Here is a 13,758-nt window from a genome sequence, read left to right on the forward strand (position 1 = left end):
AACATCCTGTGGGTGACTGCTAAAGTCTTGGGTCTAGGGTGCAACTTAGGGAGTTTCTAGGGTGTTTGTTTGGGGGTTTCTGTCTTGATGATCTTACTGTTGCTGCAAATGCAATGTTAAAGTCCTCAGCTACTGTATTAAGAGGCTAGGTATCCACTTAGGGCTACTACAATCTGCTTTATATATTTAAAAGTTTGTTCTCTTGCAGAATTGACCCCTTTGTCACTATAAATCAACCTTCCTTACCTCTTTTTGCTATTAGTAAATCATTTTATCTGTTGTGTGTGTGGTTATTCCTGCTTCCTTTTGGATCCAATTGGCTTAGAGTATTTTACTCCATCTCTTTGTTCTCAGTCTATACTTGTCTTACATGTGAACTAAGTTCCTTCAAAGCAACATATAATTTGGCCATGCATTTTATCCTAACCAGTAACGGTGACTTTTAATTGGAAAATTAATTCATTTACATTCAAGGTAAGGTCTTACTTCAGCCTTTATGTAAATAATTTTATAGTTTTCCTATACTTTCTTTCTTTCATTCTTCATCTAATAAACCAAAAATTATTATTTTCATCACATGTGACATAACATTTATAAAAATATTTTGAAATAATAATATAAAGAATGCGAACAAAAGGACAAAAATATACTAATAAGGAAATCAGTAAAATATGGTGACACATACCTGTAATCTCAGCTCTTTGGAAATAGAGGCAAGGAGAGTCATGAGTTCAAGGTCATCCTCAGCTTCATAATAAGTTTAGTCCAACCTGGGCTACATAAAATGCTGTCTTTAAAAAAAACTGAGATAAAGTTAGGTAGTTTTTAGATTTTGACAATCCAACTCTCTAACTTTATGTAACAGTTATTTCTCAACCTATTGGTCTGGTTATGATTAATATTTTGAGTCTTCTTTGTGCTCTATATGCCACGTTTACACTAGTAGGCATTCTGAATTCACTTGTAGGCACTAGTAGGCATTCCGTCTTCACTCGTAGATAAGCACACGATTTTTACACTTACCTATTGTTCATCTAACTTGGTAGCTCTTTTAGTTTGAAGGATCCCTTTGCATTTTTGTTGAAGAGGTCTCATACACCTTCGTGGCTTTAGTTAGGTGATGCTTCTCTCAGGGCTTGATTTCTAATGTGTACTTTTGCTAGGAAAGTATTTTTTCCCATGAGTACCATAGAGGTTGCATGCCATTCTCTCCTGGTCTGCAAGTTTTTGCCTAACACTCTGCTGTTGGGTGACTTGCGACACTTGTATATATAGTTGTTTCTTTTCTCTTGCAGCTTTGAGAACCTCTTCATCTTTAACCATATGTTGAGAAGACAGAATAGATTAAATTTAATTAACCTTTGGCCTGCCTATATCTGGATGTTTATGTCTTTCATTAGGAAAGGTTTCTATCATTTCCTTGAGTAATTTCTAACTCCTTTGGTATGTTAAATCTGATCTTGGATTCCAATTACCCAACTATTTGTTCTTTTAATAGTATCCCAAAAACATATTATCTGCATTCCTCATTTTCAGTGGTGCATCTGTGGTAGCATGGATTCTTGATCACTGATAGTTCTTTGCAACTAATCTCTAGGTACCTTCTTTTGTGGTTTTAATTTGCTGATCATATTTTTCAGTTCAGATTTTGGGAGTGATTTTCAAAATTCCCTTTGTCTTTGTAGCATTTCTGTTTTCTTCTGTCTCATTAACTTCTTTCCTCTAAACAAGTGCCTAAATTTCCTGAGAGTTCCCCTGTACTGGTTTCTTCCTGCACTGGTTCCTACCCCATAAGTTACAAGCATCTTATTTTGGGCATGAGGTGAGGTGACAGTTTGCCCGAAATACTTGATATTGTAGACATGTGAGGCCACTTCTATAGTTTTATGCATTCCACCAGGTCCCCCTAGGCCCACCAAGTCCCCTGTAGCTGCTTATGAAATAACCACTCAGAGACTAATATATTAACTATAATTGTTTGGCCAATGGCTCAGGCTTCTTATTGGCTAGCTCTACATATAAATTAGCCCATTTCTAGTATTCTATATTTTACCATGAGTCTCCTGGTTTGTCAACCCACATCTTGCTTCCCTCGCAGCTACATGACATCTCCCCAACTTCACCTTCCTTCTTTGTGTATCTTTGTTTGGAATTCCTGCCTAGCTATATTTTGCCTGTCCATTGGCCAAAATAGCTTCACTCATAACCAATAGAAACAATGCATATTTGCAGCATACAGAAGGACACCACACACCACGTTTCATTATCAAATAGTAAGCTCCTGTGCATCTTTTTCAGCATCTACCTTCCCAGAAATTTGAAGCAGGCTACACATGTTTCAGTCCTGGGTGACTGCGAGATCAAGGTCTGTAGGGAATATGTATTGTTTCAGCTAATTTTTGTTCAAATACACTCTTGATTTTATTGTCCATAAAGAAATTGCATCTTCCCCCATAAGCTTGTCTCTGTAATGTACAATCATCAGCCTGTGATGAGGCACCAGGGCAGTCCCACTCTGACTTCAGAAAAGTTCACTGTTGATAGACTAGCCTCTAGCCTCAATGTCTCTTTTATGACCAGTAATACTGCCAAGAGTAACACAACACCGGGGTAGTTCCAAAGCCCACCCTAATATGATTGCCTATTGGTACCCATGTCTTTACCTTGCATTGGAGATCTTCCAGAGCTTTTAGTAGCCAAACCTGAGAATGAGAGCCATTAGCTTTTCATCAGTGTTAGATTTCATCCTGGCACTGGTTGTTGGGCTGCTAAAACCTGTGACTTACTACTCTGCCCTACCTGCAGTGATTTTGTCTTATAGCATACTAGGTTGAGTTAGTGTTGACCAAAGCAATTCTCACTGATGCTAGGCTGAGATGTGCCTAAGTCTCATGGCAGCAAGAATCTGCATGGTCACATACACCAAAGGACCACACTTCAGTTGGTATTGGTGTAAGCCAAAACATGAGGTGTAGTCTATTCCTGGTACCAGGACAAGGCTGTAATTCTGTTAACTTTAACAAGCCACATTACCTGAGATGTGAGATAAATAGTTGAGACAGTGCCTTGACTAGCAAGGCTGGCACTAAGCTGGGCCACATACAAGGCTCATAGCTACAGAGATTTTCATAGCCACAGGAATGGAGCATCTCTCTATAGACTGCCAAAGCTGGACCCAATGCAAGCCCAAACTGGAATCTATTTCTGGAGCACACAAGTGCTGATGTTAGAACTAGCCTAAAGGCTTTGAGCTGTGGCTGACAAGCAAAATCTTCACTTTCTACCAGGTCCTGGGTCAAAGTGCAGCTGGAGTGATACTGGGGGCCAGACAGATCCTGATGCTAGATTGCTTTCATACCTTTCTTCCCAGCAGGAAGAATCCTGTTCTCCACTCTGCTACCATAAATTAAAAGAGGTGTTGTAGAAGTAGTTGGCTACCAAGCATATGTACTGTTAGTGATTCAGGCCCTGGGTCTCAATCTTGTGCCTGGTGATTGGGGGGAGGCTCGCAGGTCTTTCTCCAGCACCAGATTTCACTGTGGCTAGCTTTCGTTCTATGTTTCAAGTTTAAGGCTTAGACTTAATTATATATCCTTCTCATAAGCAAGAAACATGTCCTCACACAGGGCTGTTTAGAGTGAAGGGAAAGATGCCAAAAGAGAGTCCTTACATTCTACCTGCTTCAATGTTTCTTTTCATTTGTTACACTAGAATGTGAGAGTGACATCTGTCACCCCATTAATTGTCAGTATTGATTCTACTGGTCTGGATAGCTAGGCAGTTGTCTCCCTTCTTCCCTCACAGCTCCATGAGCATCCTTCCTGAAGCTGCCTGCTGACTCAGGGAGGATGACCTTCCCAGATTGAGGAAGAACATCTTTCCATCTTTCCATCTGCTAGTGTCTCTAAATAAACTCTCATTTTGTTAAAACAGGCACCATGGTCGCTCGGAGGATCTACTGTTTCCATAAAACTAATTGAATAACTGTTCAACTCCATATTTCTCCACCTTTGATGGGTTTTTCAGGGTGGAAAAGTAAATTACTTTGAGTTGATAATTACCTCAGGAATAATTCAGACATAGGGGTGTGGTGATATTTTGTTTGTGCTTTAACAAATTAAGCTTGTCTGAAGATCAGAGTGTGAAGCTGGCCACTAGTTAGCCATAGAGATCACGAAGTGATAGCACACACATTTAATCCCAGTACTCAGAAGGCAGAGGCAGATGGGTCTTTGAAGTTCAAGGCCACCCTGGGCTACATGAGATTGATCCAGTCTAAAAGAGAAACAGAACCTGGTGGTGGTAGCTTACACCTTTAATCCCAGTACTTGGGGGTGACATGCCTTTAATCCCGTGAATAGGAAGGTGGAAACAGGAAGGGATGTGACTGGGTAGAGAGAGGAATATAAGGTGGGAGAAGACAGGAAATCAACCCATTCAGTCTGAGGATTCATAGAGACAGGATTGCACATTCAGTCTAAGGATCCATAGGGACAGGATCACCCCTTTGGTCTGAGGATTCAGTAGAGGTAAGAACTAGTAAGCTCTGCTTCTTTCATCTTTCACCATTTCCCCCTAGGCCTGACTCCAAATTCTGACTTAGAATTTGTGCTACATAAGGGGAAGTAGCATGATGGTTTTAAGTATAGCTTCCTAGAGCTGGCATTTCTCCACCCTGTAGGTTTGCCATCACCTGAACTATATCCCTTAATCCTAAGACCTTTACTCATGAATATTCCTTCCCCAGAAAATGTTCTAGCTGAAGACACACCCACTAAAGACCTCAGCCTGACAATGGAGCTTACTTGAATGGAATCAGCTCCAGCCTGTCCCTAAAACTATGGACGTGGTTCTTTGCCACTTCTTCACAAAGTAAGCTCTGAGGATGTCCAGCCCATATACTATTCCTTGAAGAGCAAGAAACCTGGTGTGTAAAATCCTGAATCTTTGCCCTACATGCAGTGAAGACCTGAAGACTCAGCAAGAATTTCTTTAATATGATTTAGCATAACTTTTCCACGGAGTTGCTTTATCATGGAATGCTTTTTATGGACCATGTATTAATAGGTTGTAGACCTAGGGTCTTTTGATTAGAAGGAACAGAAAACAAGTGCTTCTTTGTGCTTAATCCCTGTATACTATACTCTGAGAGGGAAATCTGTGTGCTGGGTTGAACAGTACATGAATGTTTCTCTTGCTGAGAGAACTCTTGCAAATGGCCAGCATACAGGCGGAGTTTGAAATGAGATCACAAAGAATTCGTAAAATAGTAGTTTTCAAGTAAGAGAAGAGAGGCCAGTGTTTTAAGTCTGCAGTCTGGGAGAGATTCTGGAATACTATCCAAGGGCATTACTCCTCCAAGCATCTATGTTGTGTGGGACCAGCATCTGCCATTATTCTATTCTTTCACATTTTCATGTCCTGAAAGAAAAAACAGGAATTTAGGTTGTTGGCTTCTGCAAATAAATGAAAGCTTCCCAAATAGAAATAGAGGTTATCGTAGTGACGGTGTTAGCCAGTATTGCCTGTGCTTGGCAGGCAAGGGGGATATGTACAGTTAAGCATCCTATATTTGGAAGTAGTTAGCATAAGAAAGCTAACGAGAATCTGGGTGTCTTTCCTTGGTTTCTGACAAATTGGAAACGATGGAAGCTAATGACCACTTGCACTGGTCTTGGACATTTGTACTAGAGGTTATGTTTGCTTGCTAGGGATTTGAAGTCAGAGTTTCACTGTTGTAATTATCTATCACTGTCTGTTTCCCATGTGTGTTGCTTGGAAATCTACTCATTACTCAAGCATTAAAGGCAAGCACTCTACCAACTGAGCTATATTCCCAGTCCCCCACTGTCCATTTCTATATTTATTTTCTTAGCTTACAGTATGGGTTTGGATAGTAAAAATCTCATTAAACTTGCTGACCCTTGGAAATTTCCGGAGTGACTGCTTTGGGCCACTTCTGGAGAAAGGCAGTAATTATACATTCTATTTTTATGCAAATGTTCACATAGAATGAACACAATCAAGTAAAAGGCACATGTGTTGCTTTTCTATCTCATGGCATCTAATGGCTGCTGTACCCATTGGCAATTTACAGGAACTGTTTTGAATTCTGAAATTAAAAACACAGCAAACCATTGACATTGCCACTATGGAGGGGACATCACCGCTATGGGGGGAGCAGCATATCTCTCTGCATGTCAATGATCTGCCTTTCTTTGTTTTCTCTTTGTTTTCCTAGATATCTATTAAGATCTTTGAATTTATTTATTTAAGGATGGTAATAAATACATGCAAACTGCCAAAGCACAAATCCTGCATAAAATGACAGCTCAGCTGAGAGGAGAGTGAATCCTAATCTCCCGATCCCCTTGTCATGAATAAATGAAAACAGAAAAGGCATAGACAGGAAATGGGAACATTTTCAAGTCATAGTGGCCATTTTCATGTGTTTAAGAGTTGAGGTTTGACAATTATTTAATCTTTTCTGCTTACAGTTGAAATGAACAGTCAGGTTGATGGTGTAAATGAGCCAACAGAGTGTCAGCAAGAAGATTTCCAGTAGGTAAGTTGTCCCATGGAGGACTTTTTCAGTTCATGAGCCAGCCATAAGGAAAAGTTTGTGAAGGGAATATTGTACTTCTCTCAGCTTTGTCACGTCCCAGAGTATAATTTGAGCTAAACTTTGGACAAATAACACAGTGTAAAGAAGAAAGATTACCACTAGAAGCTTGCCATCCTTAGTAGAAAGGGCAAGATGTGGCATTTTAAAATCATGGAGCACCCTAGCTTTCCTCATTTGACAACAAGAATAGTGTTTTCCCATCGGTCTTATCCCATTTGCCTGCTAGAGTGACCAAATTCCTTCAGTAACTTGAGCTGCTTCCAGCAGCATCTCCTTTCCACAAGCACTGGACTATGTTGTTTATTGTATCTGTTTTTTAAGTGTAATACTAAATTTTTACCTGAAACAGGCGCCTGAGAGAGCACACTGATACCAGTGGACATTATCATCTGTACAGACATATCTGGAGTTCATTGAGCCTGAGGAAATGCCCAGGAAAATAAAAGTAGTAACCAGACCACACAGTCTATATCATATCTAGATGATAAGTAATCTACTAACTTTTCCCATCACCAGAGAGGGCTGTGGAAAAGATGGAGAAAGCTGAAATAAAGAGGCTAGGCTTACTACTAACTAAATGTTTAAAAACACCATAGAACAATGGATTGTGAGTGAGTGAGTGAGTGAGTGAGTGAGTGAGTGAGTGTAAAACACAGACAGTGTCACAGTTGCCCCCTTTACTCCCTGGGTCCTCTTGGTCTGTGCACCCTGCAGAAGACCACCTTACACCATACTTGTGCTTCAACATAACAGTGAAATGAAGGCTCAGACAGTAGGATATCTATCCTTTTCATGATAATCATGAACTTTATGGGACTGTAAATCTAATACCATTTGTATAGCATAAAACTATTTTTTAAAAATACACATTTATATAGACAAAAGCTCATAAACATTTTTCCTTTTTCATGTGTATCAAATATCCTGTGCAGTTAGAGGCCTTAATAGCTGTGAAGTTTCTACTGAAAGGTAATGAACTGAGACAAAACTTAAACAGTTCCCACCATTTCTCAGTGTTTCCTGGCCTTTTACTTTTCAGCTGCCAACAAACTACAACTTTTGGATTTTTTTCTATTAATTTCCTATGTAATCAATATCCAACTAAAGTGCTAGAATAAATTTATTTACCTTGACCACAAATAGGCATGAAGTTTTAAGTACTTCCAATTCAAAATATTTTGATAGAGAGTGTGCATCATATGAGTTTGTTAACACAGCCGCCACCATTTCTTCTCTTACCTGCTTTGGAATAGCTCAGACGTTGCTCTTGGCCCTGGCAAGCATGGGACACTAAAACTAACCATGTCAATTAATTAATTAATTAACCCAGGCATTGTGTACTGTAACTTTTCTTTAAAGCTTGTTGATCAACCTGATTTCACCTACTGGTTTTCTGAACTTTATCCCATATATATTTGATGCATACTAGGTAACTCCCATGGCTATCCAGATATGGTGTTCCTGTGTTGACTGGTTCAAGAAAACCATGAATTTAAAACTTTTAAAAATTGTATATGTAGCAAACATGCAGAAACTTTTCATGTTATCCTTAAATAAAGCAGTATGACAACTACAAAATGTTGCATTATATGAAGTATTTTGGTAATATGGAGGCTATTTAAATTACACAGAAGGATGTGCATAGCTTATATGGAAATACCACACTGTTTTATATGTGAAACTTGAACATGCATAGCTTTAAATATCCTTAGGGATAGCTACAGACAATGTACCGTAGATACTGAATTCTAAGTTCTCTTTCAAGTTCATTCCCCATATCCTCATAGTCTTCTGTACTTTGTAATGCCCTATTTTTCTTCTTTTAGCAGAGTCATAGATTAGACTCTGTTCTTAAACATCCCTGTAATAGTTTATTTACTCTCTATATAGGAATTAATTATTAATTACACCAAACATGTTAATGTATTGGGAACTTCATTTTTATGCTACTAGTGGGGTTAGGAGTTGCACATAGTTGTAACCCACTGAGCCTCATGATACTTAGTTTGATGTAAATTAACACTGAAATATCTCCTTTACAAAGTTAATATAATCATCTAATACAATAAATGTGGAGTAATTGGAACTCCTATACAGTGTTGATTGAAGTAAAAAAAATGGTATAACCTTTTGTTCTCAATCATTCTGACAAAAAAACAAGTATAAGGTAGAAAGGTTCATTTGGACTCATGCTTGAGGAACAACAGGAGTGTCAAAACAGGGAAAAGGCCCCTTGGCTTCCAACAAAATCTTCAAGGTCAGCCGGGTGGTGGTGATACATGCCTTTCATACAGTGATACAGCACTTGGGAGACAGAGGCAGGCAGATCTCTGTGAGTTCAAGATCAGCCTGGTCTACAAGAGCTAGTTCCAAGACAGGCTCCAAAGCTACATAGAGAAACACCAAAACAAAGAAAAAACAAACCTCCCCCGAAACCCTTCAAGATCTTACCCATAATGACTATGTTTTCACACACACACACACACACACACACACAAATCTTTAAAAAAAATCTGAAGCCAATTCTTTCAAAACTACCATATTCAGATGACAAAAGTAAAAAGACCAATGAATTTAGCATAAAAAATGATCTCTCAGCATTATCAGGCTGACTTTATCCCAGGCATGTAAGGATAGTTTGTTACATGCAAATCAATAAATGTAATAACATTGAATATTCTAGAAGATAGAGATCATATGATCATTTCAATATATTAAATACTATCATGTTTTAGCAACATTTAATGACCACCACCCTACCATCACAAATATTACACTTTCATAAAACAAACATGGCCAGCACTATACCAAATGAAGGGAAATGAAAGCATGTCTTCAAAGCCCAGTATATCAACACTTTTTAAAAGCTGTGACAAATTACCTGTTAGAAACAATGTAAAGGAAAAGAAGATGGCTTTATTTAGGATAGTCCATTAGTCTGTGGCAGCATGGTTTGTGCCAATAGGATCTTATAAAATGAACTTCTCATAACCTGGAGCATCAGGAAGCAGAATATTGGACCAGAATTGGAAATGAGTACAAACTTCTGTGGCTTGCTTCTAAACTCCCTGTATGGTCCAGATAGGCCTGACTGACAATGGTTCCACAACATCCCAAATGAGTTTCAGAAACCAAGTGTTCAAGGACCTGAGCCCACAGTGAACTTTTCACGTTCAAACCACAGCAAACCAATAAGACAACAAGTGTTCATCATTCTCTACTAGCTATGGGTACTAGAAATTTTAAAAGGAACAATAAAGACATAAAAATGGAGAGAGAAGAAAAAATAGCACTGTTTGAAGATGATGTGATCCTATATAGAAAAGACAGATAAATTCCATAAAGTCACAGTACATAGATCCTATCTTATAAAGTCAGTTCCATTTCTGTGTACCAATAACAATTTTCTAAGGAAAGGAATTGAGGAACTCAAACCATCAAAATAACTCCAAAAAAACTATTAGAAATAAATTTAACCAAAGAAGTGAAGGATCTTGCTCGTGATAATTGGAGACACAGATAGATGCATGAACTCAAAGGCACAAACACAAGAGAAGTTCCATGTCATAGATTTAGAAGATTTAGCATTGTTAAACTGTTCCTATTACAGAAAGTGACCTATAGGATCAATGAAATTTCTGTTATTATATCTGAATATGAAATGTCTCCTATAGGCTTAATGTTTATGAACTTGGTCCCTTGTTGGTGCACTATTTTGGAAGGTTATGGACACAGGTCCAGCACTGCTCACATTCCTGCCATCTTACCTTCCCCCATCCACCATTACTGACTCTGTATCCTTTCTTAAACTGCAGTGTAGAAAATCCTTTCCTGCTTTACCTTGCTTCTCAACCAGCATTTAGTCGCACAACAATGAGAAAAGCAACTAATTAAGCTTTTTCACAGAAATGAAATGACAGCAACAAAAGTTTAGTCATATGAAAATAGAAAACAACAACAAAAAATGAATTTGGGGGAGACCCAGGTTGAAGGCCTGGCAGTGCTAAGACAGCCAGAGTCCACATGCAGGTTATTGAAATTTGCAGACCATTTTTTTTTACCCTGCACAAAATCAGCTGAAAGAAGATCAAATACATAAATGTAACACCCTAAACAGTTTGAGGAAAACACTTTACGTCATTGGTCTGAGCAATGTTTTTCCTGGATAGGATTCCAGTAGCACAGGAACAAAGGAAAACTTCATAAGTTGGATCACATCCAACTACGAAGCTTCTATGCTTCAAAGACAATCAATGTGATGGCAAGACAGCTACAGAGTGGGAGGAAGTGTTTGCAAACTACATATTTGAAACGAAGAATATCCAGGTTCAAAACAACAACAACAACAACAAAAACTTAAAAGGAAATTTTCTACTTATTAAGAAAATGGCCTAAATAGACACCTCTCAAAAGAAATACCATGGGCAACTAATGTATGAAAACAAACAAACAAACAAAAAACCCAATGAACATTACTAGCCATCAGGGAAATGCAAATCCACACTATAGTAATAATCCATCTCACCACATTCAACATCACTATTGGTTTTAAAAGGCTGGTGAAAATGTAGAAAAAAGAATTTACCCTTTGTTCGTGGCAGTGTAAATCAGTATATTCCCTGGGGAAAACAATATGAAATTTCCTCAGAAAAAAAGAAAACTAAAATTGCTGTAAGATATAGCTCATAGGAGTTGGAGAAGAAAATACTATAATCAGAGTATATATCTGGAAAATATTCTATTTTCAATAAAAGAAAAATAGGGAAGGGGACATAGAGTCATCTTAGTCCTTAGTATTGATTAGCATAGCTAATCCACGTCACATGTTTATTGCTGCATTATTGATAGTATCAAAGACAGAGAATTGTGCTAAGTGTCCATAAACAAATAAAGTATCACAATTAAATTTAATTCTACCTTTTGCAGCAAAATGAAAGTAACATAGTACATGATGTTAAATGAAATAAGCCACTAAACAAAAAAAAAAGTCAACATGAAATGGGAATTGTGGTAGCAAGGATTTGAGAAAAGTCTAGCTTGGGCCTGGTGGCTAGGAAAACTCACACTCTATGCATGAAAATAAATATTACACTGAACCCCATTCATGTGGATGCTATATTCTTGTCACAGTCTAAATATCTCACAGTAGAATGGATGAAAAAATTGATTTTTCTACACAGAGCATTGGCAGTTCTTTTGCAGTATCATTGCAAAAGAACAAAATAAAGTTACTGTTGTGGCCAAATTCTGAACCCCAAAATCACCAAGAGGTCCATTTCGATGCAAAAGCAGAGTCTTTTATTGTAGATGTTTAACGAGCTAACCCCATTAGCTCGGGCCCTTCACCCCAACACCATGGCGAATGTCTGGAGAAAGAACCCAAGCAACCTCGAGGCAGGGATCGTAAAGGGCAGCATAAGAGGAGTGTCTAGGGGTATGAAACAGTCTCAGGATTGGTGCACTTCCAGGTTTGGGTGACCTGCCCTGTGTTGATTGGTCAACTGGTTGTTATGGCCCATAGGCCCTCCCAGGGTGGTTGCTGTGTTCTGCACATCACTGTTGTGCACTGTCTGTAAAGCACACCCAGAGCTGTAAAGCATATCCCTGCCAGCTAACTTCTGATTGGTTCCTTGCCACGAGGAGGGCTTCTAACCTTAGTGATCAGGACAGGAGCGGCAAGGTCATGCAAGCACATGTTAGCCTGTAATGGCTGCTAAAATGGGGGACTGGTTACTACATTACAAAGCGGCAGTGTAACTCTCTGAGTGAAAAGAGCCAGGCACAAGATGTTGGTGTCATCCTGTTGGTAATGATATCATTTATACAGAGTTCTAGATCAGGAAATGCTACCTTACAATTGTTGGCTCTAGCAGGATTGGACTTGGGAAAGGGATATTTCTAGAGCCATGAGGATTTTTTTTCAGAACCTGATAGTGTCACAGACTAAATGTTAATCTTAAAACTCTGCTTTGTGCATTTCCATGGATGTAGACTAGACCTCAGTTAAAAGTAACTAAAATGAGCATAGACTCTTCTAGAAAAGAGCCTATCGAAGTTGCCTCGTGGGTGGAAAGCACAGTAGATACTCAACAAGAAAGGTCTCATTAATGGCTTTTGCACATCAGCATGATGTAAATCATTATTATTTACATACTGGTCTCTAAAATCTAGAATGGGGGATAGTCTGGGAAAGGAATGCTACATCAGAGTTAAGATTGTTCAAAGAATTCTTTGAACACTTGAGTTAATCATCCCCATCAACTGAAGTAGTGTGGCATGTGGCCTACATTTATTAGCAGTGATTTATAAGATCTTTAAAGATACCATGTGCCAGCAATTACAGTTCAGATAGGTAAAGCTCTTTGATAGTCAAATAAGCTATTCCTAGGCCCTTTTGAGGACTGAGAGATATTTCAAGGGCTGCATTAAAAAGGTATTCCTTGCTAAGCCTTGTGAAGATGCCTAATCTTTAATATAACAAATGGTTTGTTTCTCTTTTGTCTTCCTCAGGGCCACAAGATAAAGCAAAGGAACAAAGAACTGAAGCTAAATGACAACCCTCAGCATTACAGGGCCTGGCCCTGGGGTACTTGGGAAGATGATAGTGTTGTGCTGTGGAAGAGGGTGGGGGAGGGGGAAGGCAAGTCAGCAGAAGGGAGGGGGTCCTTTGCTTTAATTCTCCAGCTGCGTTTTGTTCTGTTTAGCTACAGAAAAAAAAAAGGAAAAAAAAACCTAAAAAAAAAAAAGAGTAAGAAAGCAAGCTCCCTCCACTTGTGAGAGGCCCCATGCTAAGGCAATCTTTCAGGCACTCAGTCCCTATCATTTCTGTCTTTTCTCCATGCTTCACCATAGGGTTGGTGATAGAGTTAATACTCACCTGTATCTCCTGGCCCCTGTCTGCTTTCTTGGTTATCTCACAAGGCTGGTCATAGAGTGATTTCTCCCAAGAAAAAGAAAGAAGCTGCAGGCTAAATTTCAAGAATCACCACACCCAACATTGGTATAATCCTTAGATGGCAGAGGAAGGATAGAAAATGGGCACAAGCCTTGGAGAACACTTTGAAGAGGTCTGAATGAAGAGTTCAAAATATTTCAATCTGGATTAATGAAGATTGTGAGGCCTGGCAGCCACT

General features: G+C 38.8%; 1 protein-coding gene across 2 annotated transcripts in view; it reads left to right on the top strand.

Annotated features, from left to right (window-relative positions):
• The window catches only part of Macrod2 (mono-ADP ribosylhydrolase 2), a 1,968,454-nt gene extending 1,955,190 nt beyond the window's left edge, over positions 1-13,264 (top strand). For both annotated transcript variants that reach the window (XM_040746387.1, XM_040746388.1), the window contains exons 18-19: positions 6,498-6,565; positions 13,136-13,264. In XM_040746387.1, the coding sequence (XP_040602321.1) occupies positions 6,498-6,565 (68 nt within the window). In that variant the 3' untranslated portion in view covers positions 13,136-13,264. The remainder of the gene's footprint in view (positions 1-6,497; positions 6,566-13,135) is intronic.
• The last annotated feature ends 494 nt before the right edge of the window (positions 13,265-13,758 follow it).

Source organism: Mesocricetus auratus, unplaced genomic scaffold, assembly GCF_017639785.1.
Source record: "Mesocricetus auratus isolate SY011 unplaced genomic scaffold, BCM_Maur_2.0 Super-Scaffold_100004, whole genome shotgun sequence".
Taxonomy (NCBI): domain Eukaryota; kingdom Metazoa; phylum Chordata; class Mammalia; order Rodentia; family Cricetidae; genus Mesocricetus; species Mesocricetus auratus.